The sequence below is a fragment of the Haliotis rubra genome, unplaced genomic scaffold, assembly GCF_003918875.1.
Source record: "Haliotis rubra isolate DU_JTF1 unplaced genomic scaffold, ASM391887v1 Scf147, whole genome shotgun sequence".
NCBI classification, from domain to species: Eukaryota; Metazoa; Mollusca; class Gastropoda; order Lepetellida; family Haliotidae; genus Haliotis; species Haliotis rubra.
The window spans coordinates 1,869,489-1,888,608 of record NW_025765414.1 but is presented as its reverse complement, the minus strand read 5'-3'; the positions used below and the strand labels follow the sequence as shown (position 1 = coordinate 1,888,608).

General features: G+C 39.5%; 1 protein-coding gene across 1 annotated transcript; it reads left to right on the top strand.

Moving 5' to 3' along the window:
* Positions 1–2,514: 2,514 nt before the first annotated feature.
* On the top strand, positions 2,515–19,116 carry LOC124269726 (the record flags this gene model as incomplete). The annotated part of the gene is given in 6 exon segments (XM_046704754.1): positions 2,515–2,632; positions 17,406–17,582; positions 18,014–18,080; positions 18,719–18,813; positions 18,816–18,945; positions 19,056–19,116. Coding segments are annotated over 6 exon segments (648 nt in total), but the record flags the coding sequence as incomplete, so codon positions are not given.
* Positions 19,117–19,120: the final 4 nt, after the last annotated feature.

The window sequence follows — 19,120 nt, the reverse complement described above, 5'->3', positions numbered from 1 at the left end:
CCACTTTTCACCCACGACGTTTTGGACATGTCTGACTTCCGGAGTTGTCTTTAGAGGTGTTTTATGATCTGAAATGAACGTATCCACAGCAATTTCCACTCTGACTCAGAATATTCAATGTCCCATATCAGATCGTCTCCGGGTAGGCGTATTTCGTCCTTGAGATTGAAGTCTAACAGATTAATCTTCCACACCAATCTGTTGTTTTGGGTCCATCACCAACAGATGCTCTGGTAAACAAAACAACATGGAGCAAATTTAATCATAATTTGCCCAGTGAATCTTATGATACATGTAAAATCGTCAGGGATGCAACTGGGTCTGGGTCGTCTAATACGCCACAGTTTGTTGTCGAGGTTGCCTCGCTAAGGTGATCCGGGATCCTGTAGTTTTCAGTTTGGTCTGTCAGATTCGGCTTGACTGCAAGTCACCACCAGGATGTGCTTGTTAGTTCCACAAAGGGGCGGTGCAGTAGCCTAATGGTTAAAGCGTTGGCTCGTCACGCCGAAGACCCGGGTTCGAATCCCCACATGGGTACAATGTGTGAAGCCCATTTCTGGTTCCCCTGCCGTGATGTTGCTGGAATATTGCTAAAAGCGGCGTAAAACTAAACTCAGTCAGTCAGTCAGTAGTTCCACAAAGTGGTAAACATCCTTGAACTGCGTAATTTGGGGATTTTTACTCTGATCTTATAATCTTCAGTGGCTGCCAATGTCTATTCACATACTTCCATAATATATCCGAAACAAATCCGCGATCTGCAGTTTCCCTTGTATGATTATATTTAGAATGCATTAAATTCTCATAAAATAGATGCTACGACTTCATTTCTATATATACTCATTAGAAGCGTGATAGGGGAACACATGAAAGTACAAGTGTTCCTTTATTCATTTCCAGAATTTCACCATTAATACATACCTGGTGAAGAAATCTGTAAAGAATAAAGGAACGCTTGCAATTTTCATGTGTTCCCTTATTCGATGAGTAACATACAGACACATACACACATACACGCGTTTACTTGTCAAATTGTCTATGAAATACAAAATCTGTTTAGGTAACAAGATGGCGAATTGGATAAAGGGTTCACTTGCAACAATATACATATAAAGCGATTTCTCATATGGACACGCATTGTGGTAACATACCTGAGTTGCGGCATTTTGACCATGTGGACACATATAATCATCGTAGCTGCTGGGACGTGACGCTCTGGAACTGCTAGGTAACGATCATAGCTACTGGAACGTGATCCTCTCGAGCTGCTAGAACGATCATAATTGCTGGGAACGTGACCCTCTCGAACTGCTAGAACGATCATAGTTGTTGGGACGTGACCCTCTCGACTGCTAGAACGATCATAGTTGTTGGAACGTGATCCTGTCGACCTGCTAGAACGATCATAGTTGTAGGGACGTGACCCTCCTCGATCTGCTGGAACCATCATAGCTGCTGGAACGTGACGACCCCTCGAGCTAGAACGATCATAGTTGTTGGGACGTGACCCTCGACCTGCTAGAAACCATCATAGCTGTTGGAACGTGACCCTCCGAGCTGCTAGAACGGTCATAGTTGTTGACGTGACCCTCTCGAGCTGCCAGAACGATCATAGTTGTTGAGACGTGACCCTCGACCTGCTAGAACCATCATAGCTGTTGAACGTGACCTCTCGAGGTGCTAGAACGATCATAGTTGTTGGGACGTGACCCTCTCGACCTGCTAGGAACCAATTATAGCTGGAACGTGACTCTTTGGATCTTCTGGACGAGTCTCGTTTCGGTTTCTTTTTTCTTGACGTCTTCGTGGTCGGTTTATGTCTCTCCTTCGGTTTGCTTTTTGCCTTTTGCGTTTTGTCTCCAACGAACTGTACATTTAGAAGTCCAGTAAAGTTGTACAAATATCGTCTTTCTTTGTAAATTACATATAAATAAAATGTATAAGGAAAGGACCTTTACAGGCCCACATAAACTGACGATCAAAAGAAAGTTCTCACCTTAAAATTGCGAATAATCCCAAACGGGTTAGAACACATGTTAGTCACTTATGGAAACACTGCATGCGAACACAAATTTGCAAAACAACCCAGCTCATGCACCCGTCAATGCACGTGCTGCGACCCTAAAACAAAAATACGTGTTTCGTTTTTCCATGGAATTCCATGCAGATACCACTATATATTTCAATCCAAATGGTCACACACACTGTCACATCAACCAAAAACATCAGAGCGATGCCACGTTTAAGGCCAGAAGAGAGGGAGAGAGCCATTGGCATGGCCATGACGGGGACGCCAAAGAACCTTTGGATGCTCACGTCAGACCATCACTAAGTTGTTCCCGCGGTAGCACCAGACTGGCAGAACCTGTGACAGACCTCGGAGTGGTAGACCACGCGTCACAACACCCGGACAAGATAGATATCTACGCAATCGGTTCCTGACAGTGACGGAATCTGCAGCAACGGCATTGGTTGACCGGGTAAGCCGACACACACTGAGGAGACGATTGCGTCATGTCGGTATCAGGGCCTATCCGACCCTTCCGCGGGATGGCGCTGATCGCCCAACAACGCTTCGCCAGACTACAGTGGGCCCGAGGTGTACGATGTTGGCAGCGGCGAGAATGGCAACGTATTCTGTCCCTCTGATGAGAGTAGATTTAATATGGTCCATGCAGACGGGAGAGTTCGTGTGTACCGCCGTAGAAACGACAGATAGGCTCCCAACTTGTGTCGAAAACGTCCATCCCCAACGAGGTGGTGGTCTCATGGTGTGGGTGGGATTTGTGATGACCAGAAGACCCAACAGGCTGTCATCCGTGGCAACCTGAATGCACAACGGTAAATTGACGAAGTCCTGAGACCTGCCATGCCATTCTTGCAGCAACAACCACTGGGGAAACTTGTGCAATAAGACAATGCACGTCCCAACACAGCAAGGATCACTCAGAACTTTCTCATTAACGTCAATGTAGCCGTCTTGTCATGGCCCCTCACGTTCTCCACAACAAGTCTCCCACAGAACACCTATCGGATCATCTTTGTAGAGAGCTGAGGGAGACGTCCCCAGCCAACTAATCTTCAGGCCTTAAATGATACTTGGCAACGCATACCGGCTTACGTCATCTGACGTCATCCATGAGAAAGCGTTGTGGAGCATGCAGTCTTTTGCCAGAGGAAGTCCCACGAGGTATTGATGGATGTCATCTCAAGTCCCCAGTCACAGGGTTCACTAACTGTTACACAGTTGATTTTCCAAGTTGGTATCAAACGACATCACCTCGATATTGTGCAAGATTGATAGCACATTAATGAAATATAATTATTTGTTTACATCAACATAACTTGAGTGTTCGTTTTAGAGTCCACCAAAGCATGTGGCAACTTTCTTTGGATCGTCAGTTTATATTCTACAGACCAAAAATTAAGGAAATTAACGAGTTACAATTGGCTATTGTTGACATGTGACATCTGAACACTTTTATAGCGACTGAAACTTCACATCATGCAGGAACGATAGGGTAGCCTAGCGTTTGCTCGTCACACCGAAGACCCGAGTTCGATTCCCTACATGGGTACAATGTGTGAAGCCCATTTCTGGTGTCCCCGCCGTGATATTGCTGGAATATTGCTAAAAGCGGCGTAAAAGCGGCATATAACCATGCACTCACTCACATGCACACAGACTACACGTGCACACTAATTCAGTTGGACTAACTCCATGCTTAAAATGCCTCTGAGACATTATCTCAATGTGAAGATCAAATGGGTGGGATTGCAGTGAGTCAAAGAAGTGCAGGGCCTAAAACCGTCACCTACACAAGACCGTCTCATTTTATTAATTACATTGAGAAAACGATTCAAATCTCTTCATGTTATTAATAGAGATATCCGTACAAGATCTGAAAGGATATTTTTCAACATCTACCGGTTCTATGCAACCTCCCTGAAAAGAAGGCGTCATGTGAATGATGTAATCAAAACATAGGCAGCAAAGCTCATGATGAACTCGCCATCGCCAGGCACGGGCTGAAGGTCAAGCAAACACACAAACCAAGGAAGGTTTTGCCTCCGATTCTCAGATGAGACAGAACATTTTGTCGGCGATGCTAGCGGTAGTTGGTTGGACCAGGTCAACAATGCATGGCATATGATCGGTATGGAGGAGGGAGGGTCATTGTTTAGAGGATCACACATTTGGAACTGAGTGTGTTATTATGGTGGACAACTGACGGACAGAAGACATGTTTACGAAATGTCGTTACATATTATAGGCTGGAAGTTTCAAATGCTTGATGACAATGTCAAACCACATCGAGCCCAGGTTTTGCCCCAGTTTTTTTCCGATAGGAAGTAATACGGACATTTAACAGACCCACAACATCCATTGACACTTTCCTAACAGTGCATTTATGTGATGTTCTAGGGCGGAGATAATGTGCGCCATAGACATAACACGTAGTAGGCAACATGGTCCAGCTTTGAGCGAGATCTTCTGGCGCAATGGTGGGGGAAATAAAAAGGGGCTACTAGACGCAAATAAATCAACATATTCAAAAATACAAATTTATAGTCATTGTACCTTCAATTTTATTTCACAAGTTCTTTCTATTTTGGAGCTTGGGGACACTGTCTCACATGTAAATTATGTTAGCCAGTGTTTTGGCCGCTAACTTTAAGCATCACTATCATCTGACATGAAGGTAAATTGGTTGGTGTTTTGGCCATGGCTTTAAACATCACTATCAGACAAATGTAGGTACAAATTGGTTGGCGTTTTGGCAATTGCTTTTGAGGCATCACTATCAGACATGAAGGTAAATTGGTTGGTGTTTTGAAGCCCATAGCTTCAAAGCATCACTATCAGACATGAAGGTAAATTGGTTGGTGTTTTGGCCATAACTTTAAGCATCACTATCAGACATGAAGGTAAATTGGTTGGTGTTTTTGCCATTGCTTTAAGCATCACTATCTGACCTTTAGGTAAATTGGTTGGTGGTTTGGCCATAGCTTTAAGCATCACTATCTGACATGAAAGTAAATTGGTTGGTGATTTGACCATACCTTTAAGCATCACTATCAGACATGAGGGTAAATTGGTTGGTGATTTGGCCATAGCTTTAAGCATCACTATCTGACATGAAGGTATATTGGTTGGTGTTTTGGCCATTGCTTTAAGCATCACTATCTGACCTGTAGAGTAGAGATTGGTTGGTGGTTTGGCCATGGCTTTAAGCATCACTATCAGACATGTAAGAGCATATTGGTTGGTGATTTGGTCGCAACTTTAAGCATCACTATCAGACACATGAAGGTATATTGGTTGGTGTTTTGGCCATTGCTTTAAGCATCACCATTCGACCTGTAAGGTGCAAATTGGTTGGTGGTTTGGCCATAGCTTTAAGCATCACCATCAGACATGAAGGTAAATTGGTTGGCGATTTCACCATAGCTTTAAGCATCACTATCAGACATGAAGGTAAATTGGTTGGTGATTTGGCCATGGCTTTTTAGAATCACTATCGTATCATGAAGGTAAGGTGGTTGGTGTTTTGGCCTAGCTTAAACATCACTATCAGACATGAAGGTAAATTGGTTGGTGATTTGGCCATAGCTTTAAGCATCACTATCAGACATGTAAGTATATTGGTTGGTGATTTGGCCATAGCTTTAAAGCATCACTATCAGACATGTAATATATTGGTTGGTGATTGGCCATAGCTTTAAGCATCACCATCAGACATGAAGGTATATTGGTTGTTGATTTGGCCATAGCTTTTAAGCATCACTATCAGACATGAAGGTAAATTGGTTGGTGATTTACCCATAGCTTTAAGCATCACTATCAGACATGTAGGTAAATTGGTTGGTGTTTTGGCCATAGCTTCAGCATCACTATCTGACATGAAGGTATATTGGTTGGTGTTTTGGCCATAGCTTTAAGCATCACTATCTGACATGAAGGTAAATTGGTTGGCGTTTTGGCCATAAGCTTTAAGCATCACTATCAGACATGTATAGGAATATATTGGTTGGTGTTTTGGCCATAGCTTTAAGCATCACTATCAGACATGAAGGTAGAATTGGTTGGTGTTTTGGCCATAGCTTTTAAACATCACTATCAGACATGAAGGTAAATTGGTTGGTGTTTGGCCATAGCTTTGAAGCATCACTATCAGACATGAAGGTAAATTGGTTGGTGTTTTGGCCATAGCTTAAAACATCACTATCAGACATGAAGGTAAATTGGTTGGTGTTTTTGTCCATAGCTTTAAGCATCACTATCAGACATGTAAGTATATTGGTAAGTGATTTGGCCATAGCTTTAAGCATCACTATCTGACATGAAGGTAAATTGGTTGGTGTTTTGGCCATAGCTTTAAGCATCACTATCAGACATGAAGGTAAATTGGATGGTGTTTATGCCATAGTTTTAAACATCACTATCAGACATGAAGTAAATTGGTTGGTGTTTCTTTGGCCATAGCTTTAAGGCATCACTATCTGATATGAAGGTAAATTGGTTGGTGTTTTGGCCATAGCTTTAAGCATCACTATCAGACATGTAGGTAAATTGGTTGGTGTTTTTGGCCATAGCTTTAAGCATCACTATCCTGACATGAAAGGTATATTTGGTTGGTGTTTTGGCCATAGCTTTAAGCATCACTATCTGATTATGAAGGTAGAATTGGTTGGTGATTTGGCCATAGCTTTAAGCATCACTATCAGACATGAAAGTAAAATTGGATGGTGTTTTGGCCATATATTTTAAGCATCACTATCAGACATGTAAAGTATATTGGTTGGTGTTTTTGCCATAGCTTTAAGCATCACTATCAGACATGAAGGTAGAATTGGTTGGTGTTTTGGCCATAGCTTTAAACATCACTATCAGACATGAAGGTAAATTGGTTGGTGTTTTGACCATAGCTTTAAGCATCACTATCAGACATGAAGGTAAATTGGTTGGTGTTTTGGCCATAGCTTTAAACATCACTATCAGACATGAAGGTAAATTGGTTGGTGTTTTGGCCATAGCTTTAAACATCACTATCAGACATGTAAGTATATCGGTTGGTGATTTGGCCATAGCTTTAAGCATCACTATCTGACCTGTAGGTAAGTCGGTTGGTGATTTGGCCATAGCTTTAAGCATCACTATCAGACATGAAGGTATATTGGTTGGTGTTTTTGGCCATAGCTTTAAGCATCACTTAATCTGACATGAAGGTAAATTGGTTGGTGTTTTGGCCATAGCTTTAAGCATCACTATCAGACATGTAAGTATATTGGTTGGTGATTTGACCATAGCTTTAAGCATCACTATCAGACATGTAAGTATATTGGTTGGTGGTTTGGCCATAGCTTTAAGCATCACTATCTGACATGAAGGTAAATTGGTTGGTGTTTTGGCCATAGCTTTAAGCATCACTATCAGACATGTAGGTATATTGGTTGGTGTTTTGGCCATAGCTTTAAGCATCACTATCAGACATGTAGGTATATTGGTTGGTGATTTGGCCATAGCTTTAAGCATCACTATCTGACATGTAAGTATATTGGTTGGTGATTTGGCCATAGCTTTAAGCATCACTATCTGACATGAAGGTAAATTGCTTGGTGTTTTGGCCATAGCTTTAAACATCACTATCAGACATGAAGGTAATATGGTTTGTGATTTGGCCATAGCTTTAAACATCACTATCTGACATGCATGAAAGTAAATTGGAGTTTAGGGACATTAAACACTCAGCAAAAACACATGTTCATTTCCTAGTATAGACGGAAACTGACTAAGATTTCTTATGGATGATGGAAAGGGTTTTGTCTCCCCTATTAATGAATTGCAATTTGCCAGTCAGTCGGTATATTTGGACATCGTACAGATATACACGTGGGAGTCTGGGTTGGGATGAATATTATGAAAGCGAGCAATACAAGTCACGATCATGTGTAATAAAAAAGAGTCATATTTTAATGACTATTTTTGTTTCACGCCGCACTCAGTACTCGTCAAGCTATATGATGGCGGTCTGTAAATTATCGAGTCTGGACCAGACAGTCCATTGATCAACATCATGAGCATCGATCTACGCTATTGGGATACGATGACACGTGTCAACCAAATCAGCGAGTCTGACCACCCGATCCCGTTAGTCGTCTCTTACGACAAGCATGGGTTGCTGAAGATCAATTCTAACCCTGACCCTGCGGTTAAGTAAATGGGTTTTATTACTAAACATGAATCATGTTCAAGACATTAGTAGTATAGCTGAAACTGCCAATACCTTTCAGAATCGAACCCGGGTTTTCGGTGTGACAAGCGAACGCTTTAACCACTAGGCTACCCTACCGTCCTTTCTGGAAGCAGTGACATTTCTTAAAATTATATAATTTTAAGAATATTCAATATTTAACGTGTACTCACGTGAAGATGACCTGTGGTGATGTCCCGAGGTAGTGACCACGATTCTCTTTGGTTAGTGTTCATATTCAAAACTATCACTTTACTGAAAAGTAAAAGCTAATAAACATTGATCATGAATAATGGTCTTATCTTAGGTGGCATAAATATGCATTACTTAGAAAGCGAAATGTTCAGAAAGTATATTGATGTTATAAGCTCTGTGGCTTCGTATCGTAACCATCATTTTACAGTTCATTCACTCATTCATTCACAGTTTGAACATAATTTGTATTACGCGAACCTGTGACGAACATGGAATATACTTTTTATTCTGAAAATTTGATAAATGCGACACGAAAGAAACTGGGGTTATGATCCTCTGCTCATATGATGTCGTTCTTATGATAATTGATGTTAAAGTCATATTTTGCTGAACAGAATTGCGTGCCTTTGTTACGCCAGGAAGCTCTGATCGTGGTTTCGAACTGAGGTTCTCCTCGATTATGTTACTAGGTTTGCCAGCACCATTATGGTGTTCGTAGAAAACGTTTGAAATGTTTAATGTATATCCTACATCAGTGTATGAAATAAGGCCCGTCCGACCGCCCGAGACGGGCTAGATATCTGACGGACAGTCTAAATTTATAGCTAGCCAGCTAGTCTAGTTAAAAAATAGATAACATGTTCCATCCCTTCGACTCTGACTATACCCGTGAAAATCCGGGTTAGAATTGATCTTCAGTAACCCATGCTTGTCGTAAGAGGCGACTAACGGGATTGGGTGGTCAGGCTCGCTGACTTGGTTGACACATGTCATCGTCCTCCCAATTGTGTAGAACGATGCTAATGCTGTTGATCACTCGATTGTCTGGCCCAGACTCGATTATTTAGCTGGAATATTGCTGAGTGCGGCCCGAAACTAAAGACTAAAGAGTGCGGCATAAAACTCGGAGACGGATTTCTCTGACAATGACTGTTGTGAATAGACCGTAAATACATGTCTCAGGCTCATTATTCATTGCAACAAAAACGTGAGATATTTTTCTTTGGATTGTCAGGTCTGGTTAAATCCATTTTGGACTGGTAACATTTGGAAGTTACTAGCCCTGATGTCTGGCTGTTGTTTTGGCTTAGTTCGTACACTGCCTATATAAAGAGGGCACGCCATGACATACCTAGAGTACTGTTAGAAATGCCGTTAGACTAAACTCACTCTCTTACCCATACGTTCTCGCAATGAAGTAACCCTGTATCAGAAATTTGATTAAGTGATTTTGGCAAATACTTTGCAGCCATATTACCAGCAATACATTCATAATCATCCATATCGGAAAATCCCTATCCCATAGTGATACAGAAAGTTCGTCAGCAGTATATAGAGCAAGCAGACATTGAAAAAATGTGTGAAGATCGAACGTGGTGCCTGCTTCGTGAACTATTTTTCATGATTATTCGATTGTTGTGATAAGTTTATTATATTGATTTTTCACATCGATTGCATTATCAGTTTTATGATACATTCTCTACAACGGGGCTCGGCGAACCCTCCACTAAACAAATTCTTTAATAAACATTCCACTGAATGGTTTGTTTAACAAACCCTCCGCGGAATAAGTTCTTTAACAAACATTCCATTGAACACGTTCTTTAACAAACATTCCACTGAACAAGTTCTTTAACAAACATTCCATTGAACATGTTCTTTAACAAACATTCCACTGAACAAGCTCCTTTACAAACATTCCACTGAGTACTTTCTTTAACAAACATTCCACTGAACACGTTATTTAACAAACATTCCACTGAGTAACAAACATCTTCTTTTTAACAAACATTCCACTGAACACGTTATTTAACAAACATTCCACTGAGTACCTTCTTTAACAAACATTCCACTGAACACGTTTTTTAACAACCTGCCCATTGAACACGTTTTTTAACAACCTGCCCACTGAACAAGTTCATTAACAAACATTCTACTGAACAAGTTCTTCAACAAACATTCCACTGAATAAGTTCTTTAACAAACATTCCACTGAACAAGTTCTTTAACTAATATTCCACTGAACAAGTTCTTTAACACTTACGATGAATGTGTGACATAATACACGACAGCCCTGTGACGGATGATATGAAAGCATTTCTCTTTCTGGTCCATGACTTTCATTGTTTTCTCGTGATGCATCGCTCGAGGTGTAGGCCCACAGTAATAGATATATTTCTCTAAAAAACAACCGAAAACATGAATACAAAGTGCCATTTTGAAAGTGGTCAAATGTAGCAGCGGTGGCTGAGCGGGTTAGGCGGCTGACTTTGTGAGCTGGCGATTAGGTGCCTGTCTGAGGGTGTGGGTTCGAATCCCGAATTGGGACTCAACTCAACAAAAGTTCTAGAATCTGTACTTTACTGAGAAAGTGTAATCCCAAATATAGCATATGTAACAAAACATTAAATAGAATGAAACCGGTTATGCCGGACGGGGATGTCCCCAAATAAATAGGAGAAGTAGTTGTCAGGATTAATCTAGAATGATAATGTCCATCATATTTGCAGCTATTAATGCCCCTTACCATATCTACACTGAATAGTTGTTAGACAGAGGTCTACACAGAGCGGGAGGTATGTGGTTCCCTCCTCCTTGGTACGTCATACTAAATGACGCAAAGCTATGATTCTTGTTGTTACGTCACAGTACATACTTTGTTGTATTGTATGAAGCGCCCACTCCTACATCTATCGGAGGCATATTTACCACTTCCAATAAGAATAATGTTCATTTTTCCATTTGGCAATATTTGCCAGGGCGTGAATTACCAGAACTTACATGTACCAATAGAACCAGGGCGTTTATCTTCATTATTTACATATGTCAGAGGGGCGGTAATATTTAGACTAGGTCTCTTCAAGCACCCGTTCAACAAATATAAAATAAAAAACCAAAAAAATCCCCCAAAATTCAATACGACAAAAGCAAAAATCAATTAATGTGAAATCAACTTTAAATAGGTACATAGAATAATATTTGATGATCACTCATTATATGACTAGCTGCTTGTTTTATTATCGTGTCATCAGGATGAAGTAAACACATTGGAATTAAGAACATCTCGATTCAGTAGTAACGTAGTCATGTAGTATCAACCAAGATTGCCGACAGCAAATTGTATGTAGCTTATGCAAACATCTATTTACCAGGGCGGTCATCCACTAGATGTACATTTCAATGGGCATTCATCTTATAGATGTACATTTATCAGGTAGTTCATTTAACAGTCGTATATTTGCCAGGGCGTTCATCCACTAGATGTACATTTAAATGGGCATTCATCTAATAGATGTATATTTATCAGGTAGTTCATTTAACAGTCGTATATTTGCCAAGGCGTTTATCCACTAGATGTTAAGAACGAATAAGCATGTATACATAACTTGACCAATATCATCCACTAAATGTTAAGAACGAATAAGCATGTATACATAACTTGACCAATATTATTTTGCCAAGCTCTATCTGCTAGTCCTAGTGTCAAGTATGATCGCTTATTTGGTCAGTAGGGGCGGTGGGCAAGTCTAGTTGTTAAAGCGTTCGCTCGTCACGCCGAACACCCGGGTTCGATTCCCCACATGGGTACAATGTGTGAAGCCCAATTCAGGTGTCCACCGCTGTGATATTGCTGTAATATTGCTCTAAGAGGTGTAAAACCAAACTCACTCACTCACTCACATATGTCAGAGGGTGTATCAGCAGAACGTTCATCGACAAGATATATAGGTTATCACGCGAGTGTGTTTTGGGATGGTTAATATCCTGCACTAGGAATAAACTTTGTATTTAGCGAGCCTATTTTCTTGGATCAAAGCACTGACATTACCGTAAACAAGGCCATAAATCCGGAAACGATGTTGTTTTACATTGTGAAAGTAGTCCCTACAATCTGCATATGATTTCTCTAATTTACATCGTTATCCGCATATGACCCCAATGGATGCCGAAAATATCCGTTGGCTTTATCCTGCCGACAACGCTATTCATTGTATGATAAGTACATCTATCAGGGCGTTCATTCACTAAATGTACATTTAATAGGAGTTTCATCTACTGGCCATAGATTTAAATGGGCGTTCATAAACTAGCTATACATTTCAATGGGCATTCATCTAATAGATGTACATTTATCAGGTAGTTCATCTAACAGTCGTATATTTGCCAGGGCGTTCATCCACTAGATGTACATTTAAATGGGCATTCATCTAATAGATGTACATTTATCAGGTAGTTCATCTAACAGTCGTTTATTTGCCAGGGCGTTCATCCACTAGATGTACATTTCAATGGGCATTCATCTGATAGATGTATATTTATCAGGTAGTTCATCTAACAGTCGTATATTTGCCAGGGCGTTCATCCACTAGATGTACATTTAAATGGGCATTCATCTAATAGATGTACATTTATCAGGTAGTTCATCTAACAGTCGTATATTTGCCAGGGCGTTCATCCACTAGATGTACATTTAAATGGGCATTCATCTAATAGATGTACATTTATCAGGTAGTTCATCTAACAGTCGTATATTTGCCAGGGCGTTCATCCACTAGATGTATGGGCATTCATCTAATAATGAATAATCATGTTCATCTAACAACTTATATTTGCAATATCATCCACTAGATGTACATTTAAATGGGCATTCATCGAATAGATCATCTGACACAATATTATTTTCAGGTAGCCAAGCTCATCCACTAGATGTACATTTAAATGGGCATTCATCTAATAGATGGCAGGGTATCCAGTGTCAAGTATGTATCGCTAGTTCATCCATGATCGCTTATTTGTCAGTAGGGCGGTGGGCAAGTCTAGTTGTTAAAGCATTCGCTCGTCACGCCGAACACCCGGGTTCGATTCCCCACATGGGTACAATGTGTGAAGCCCAATTCAGGTGTCCACCGCTGTGATATTGCTGTAATATTGCTCTAAGAGGTGTAAAACCAAACTCACTCACTCACTCACATCATGTCAGAGGGTGTATCAGCAGAACGTTCATCGACAAGATATATAGGTTATCACGCGAGTTATCATGGTTAGTTCATCTAAACTTTGTATTTAGCGAGCCTATTTTCTGCACTAGCACTGACATTACCGTAAACAAGGCCATAAATCTAAACGATGTTGTTTTTACATTGTAGAAAGTAGTCCCTACAATCTGCATTCATCTACTAGATGTACATTTACATCGGCGTTCATCTAATAGATGTACATTGGATCAGGTAGTTCATCTAATTTGTATATTTGATGTTTGTTCATCCACTAGATGTACATTTAAAGTGGGCATTCATCTAATAAATGTATATTTATCAGGTAGTTCATCTAATAGTCGTATATTTGCTAGGGCGTTCATCCACTAGCTGTACATTTAAATGGGCATTCATCTAATAGATGTACATTTATCAGGTAGTTCATCTAACAGTCGTATATTTGCCAGGGCGTTCATCCACTAGATGTACATTTAAATGGGCATTCATCTAATAGATGTACATTTATCAGGTAGTTCATTTAACAGTTCGTATATTTCCGTTATTTGCCAGGGCGTTCATCCACTAGATGTACATTTAAATGGGCATTCATCTAATAGATGTATATTTATCAGGTAGTTCATCTAACAGTCGTATATTTGCCAGGGCGTTCATCCACTAGATGTACATTTAAATGGGCATTCATCTAATAGATGTACATTTATCAGGTAGTTCATCTAACAGTCGTATATTTGCCAGGGCGTTCATCCACTAGATGTACATTTAAATGGGCATTCATCTAATAGATGTATATTTATCAGGTAGTTCATCTAACAGTCGTATATTTGCCAGGGCGTTCATCCACTAGATGTACATTTAAATGGGCATTCATCTGATAGATGTATATTTATCAGGTAGTTCATCTAACAGTCGTATATTTGCCAGGGCGTTCATCCACTAGATGTACATTTAAATGGGCATTCATCTAATAGATGTACATTTATCAGGTAGTTCATCTAACAGTCGTATATTTTGCCAGGGCGTTCATCCACTAGATGTACATTTAAATGGGCATTCATCTAATAGATGTACATTTATCAGGTAGTTCATCTAACAGTCGTATATTTGCCAGGGCGTTCATCCACTAGATGTACATTTAAATGGGCATTCATCTGATAGATGTATATTTATCAGGTAGTTCATCTAACAGTCGTATATTTGCCAGGGCGTTCATCCACTAGATGTACATTTAAATGGGCATTCATCTAATAGATGTACATTTATCAGGTAGTTCATCTAACAGTCGTATATTTGCCAGGGCGTTCATCCACTAGATGTACATTTAAATGGGCATTCATCTAATAGATGTATATTTATCAGGTAGTTCATCTAACAGTCGTATATTTGCCAGGGCGTTCATCCACTAGATGTACATTTAAATGGGCATTCATCTAATAGATGTATATTTATCAGGTAGTTCATCTAACAGTCGTATATTTGCCAGGGCGTTCATCCACTAGATGTACATTTAAATGGGCATTCATCTAATAGATGTATATTTATCAGGTAGTTCATCTAACAGTCGTATATTTGCCAGGGCGTTCATCCACTAGATGTACATTTAAATGGGCATTCATCTAATAGATGTATATTTATCAGGTAGTTCATCTAACAGTCGTATATTTGCCAGGGCGTTCATCCACTAGATGTACATTTAAATGGGCATTCATCTAATAGATGTATATTTATCAGGTAGTTCATCTAACAGTCGTATATTTGCCAGGGCGTTCATCCAACTTTAGGGCATTCATCTAATAGATGTTTAAATGGGCATTCATCTAATAGATGTACATTTATCATCAGGTAGTTCATCTAACAGTCGTATATTTGCCAGGGCGTTCATCCACTAGATGTACATTTAAATGGGCATTCATCTAATAGATGTACATTTATCAGGTAGTTCATCTAACAGTCGTATATTTGCCAGGGCGTTCATCCACTAGATGTACATTTAAATGGGCATTCATCTGATAGATGTATATTTATCAGTGTAGTTCATCTAACAGTCGTATATTTGCCAGGGCGTTCATCCACTAGATGTACATTTAAATGGGCATTTATCATCATCTAATAGATGTACATTTATCAGGTAGTTCATCTAACAGTCGTATATTTGCCAGGGCGTTCATCCAGCTAGATGTAATTTAAATGGGCATTCATCTAATAGATGTACATTATGGACTTCACACCTTGTACCCATTTTGGGAATGGAACCCGGGTCTTCGGCGTGACGGGGCGGTGGGAGTAGCCTATGGTTAAAGCTTTGCCTCGTCACGCCGAAGACCCGGGTTCGAATCCCCACACATGGGTACAATGTGCGAAGCCCATTTCTGCGTCCCCGCCGTGATGTTGCTAGAATATTGCTAAAAAGCGGCGTAAAAAAACAAACTCAGTCATTCAGTCAGTCTTCGGCGTGACAAGCGATCGCTTTAACCACTAGGCTACCCCACCGCCCCCAGAGAATCATACGGCACGAAACCTACCAGGTTAACTTAGCTGTGTGGGGTAGTATCGGCAATTAGTTGACAAACGACCAAGTATACTATTCCAAAAAAGAAACGCATAACCCAGAAATCTGTTGCGCAAATGTTGTATTTACAAACATGTACAACTCGTCCACAAATGGAGTTTAGTCAGTGATCGAAATAACGGCCTGCCCGACTGCCCGTGGCCGGTAAACGTTGAGTCGGGCTGCCTGGAAATTCTCTCCACCAGCCCGATGGTCTGGCTGGAATTTTTTATGGTTGACATTTTTCAGTTCGCACTCAGGACGATCATTCCATTTTAACTGTCATGTCATATTTAGATTTAAGAAAGATGAATGGAAGCCACGAGTATACATGGACAACTCTTCTGCCAGTGAACTGTGAAGATAGTAATAGGACACTAAAACTGGCTGGTTTAGTAAGCTACGCTATGATTGGATATCAGTAGGCAATATTGGTTAAAAAAAGAACCAATCAAAGAGAGAGCGTTACTTACTCGTTTGTATTGGTTACAAAATGGCGGCGTGAGGGAGACCACGATGTCGCAGTCAAAAATATATTCACAGTTTTGACTAATTGTAAAGATTTTTCATACCAAAACACAAGAAGAAAAGGATATTGAGAAGAAAGAAAAGAGTAAGGAGTAAGAAACAACCCAACGAACACGTAAATACCAGAGTAAGTGGAGCGTGAATTTCCCTGGTTGATAACCGACCAACAATCTCTGTTTTGTAAAGTATGCAGATCGTGTTACGGCCCGCTGTCGCAAAACAAGGATTCCTTCCTCTTATGATAGATATAAACGTGGACCTTTTGTGCTTGGTTGTCTCAATTTGAAACACGATGCTTTAAAACCTATCATCTGTCATTTGGTCATACTAGGGCCGTGGAATTTCACAAAGCGAAGGAAATGAGACCTTTCGGGAATCTCCAGCGGAGCAATCGATGGAAAAACTGAATGCAAAAAGCTTTCAAAACCCTGAATACACTGTTTAGCAACTGTCATGCCCTAGCTAAAAATTCAAGACCATTTATGGATTACGTTTGGCAACGAAAACTTGATGCCAGAAAAGGAATTGAACTGGTAAAGCATATGCATCAGATAAATCTGCTGCTTCGTTTACACAAGCTATTGCAGAAACTGAGAATTTGAAAAATTGAACAACAGATTAAAGATGCCAATTTCTTTTTCAATATTGAGTGACGGCTCCACAGATGTTAGCACACAAGAAAATGAAATTGTCTACCTCAGATGTGCTATCAGAGGAAAAAAATCTTTGTATTTTTCGTCAAGTTAATCCATGTCAAAAGAGCAGATTCTTCTGGCATTTATCAAGCATTGCTCAAAGCAATGAACACTTTCACAGATATTCCAGTCAAGAATAGGCTGATTGCCTTTTGGTTGTGATGGTGCATCTGTTAACACTGGGAAAAAGAATGGTGTCATCGTCCATCTTCAGAAAAAAACATTTCTTCTGCCATTGTCATGATTCACTGCATGGCCCACAGATTGGAATTGTGCTTCAAGGCAGCTTTCAAAACATCAAAACAGTATGCAGACGTTATGAAAATGCTTCATCTTCTCACTCTTTCTACAAAGGTTATCTCCAAAGGTAAGTTAACTTTTTAATGTCAATCCTTTCTTTTTGTTATTAAAAGATAAGATACCGCTTAAGCTAATTCAAATTTGTGAAAATGATTATTATAATTAAATGTTTCAATTGCTCTTGTAAATAACTAAAAACATGGTGTTTAATTTTACCCAACAAACTGAAAGGTATTAAAATCTGGAAGGACTTGGCAGTTAGCATACACATTTTTAAAACTGTAATGACAGTTAAGAATTAAGGCTTCAGTTCTTCACATTCATTGTTAGTTTAATTTACCCTTATTTTATTCATAAATTTTTAATTTGACTATGTAATTTTTTAGTTTTGTAAACTCTCTGTTTCATGAAGTACATAATTTTATTGTCTTTTTGCTTTTTATAATTGTTTTTGTAATTTATAATTTGTACACCTAATTTTATTTTGTTTAATTTCAGTAAATTGTACAGCCATGAAACTTCATAATTTCATTAGCGCTACTTGCAAGTTCAAGGTTGAAGGTTTGTTTATTTTTAGTTTTGCTTCAGTATTGAGTTCAATCAATTTAGTACTGTTTAAAAATATCATACAATCAGATTATAATGGCTTCTTTGAGCATAAGTTTGGCAATGTTCTTTCTAAATTTTCTGCTTGTCAGTGACAGTCAGTGTTTGACAGTTATAAAAGAATTAGATGTTGAGCTTACTGTTGTTTGAATTTGTCAAACTTATTATGTGTTTTATTAATGATAAAAATTTTGATTCAGATCAATGCTAAAGGGATCTTTTGAATCACTTGGTGTTGCACCAGTGATGCCTACGAGGATTGGGGGCACCAGATGGGTTGGGCATACTGTCACAGCTCTGCAGCAGTTGTGGAAAGGCTATAAAGCTTTTGTTCACCATACTGGCCAGGTAATATTTCTGTAACATAAGTAATGATATTTGTGAAACATCAAACTTCTCTGGCATCTTTTAAAGATATTAATAAAATATCAAACTTTTCTTTGCCGGTTCGGCACTGACTAAACGAAAAAAACTAAAATTCAAAACTAAACAAGCAGCTCACCTGTTTAAAACCATCTTGCACAATATTGAGTTACTGCTATAAATTATCAAGTTCCAATGTTACTAATTTCAGTGTTCATGTTAATCTTGTTACAGACAGCAGGGCCTGGCAGTGGTGTGCAGACAGTTCTGCTCAGATCAAAGCAAAGTCCTCTTCAAGCTCCTAACACAGAGATCACTTATAGTGTATGCTCATTTCTTCATGACGTCCTGAACACATTGAGCAAACTATCAGCAGAACTACAACGAAAGGATGTGACCATCCATGAGTGCCACGAACAGTTAAAGGCTACTATTGCTACTCTGGAACAGATGAAAGAAAAGTAAGTCATTTTGTTGAGAAAGTTTTGTTTTATTTTTAATATTGCAAATTCATCTATGTTTTGATTTTGCATATTACATTATTAACAGTTTGCACTGTGTTTAATTTTAGACCTGGATTTCATCTACGTGCAGTAGAGAATAAGAACACTTTCCATGGCCAGTCACTGTCTGGAG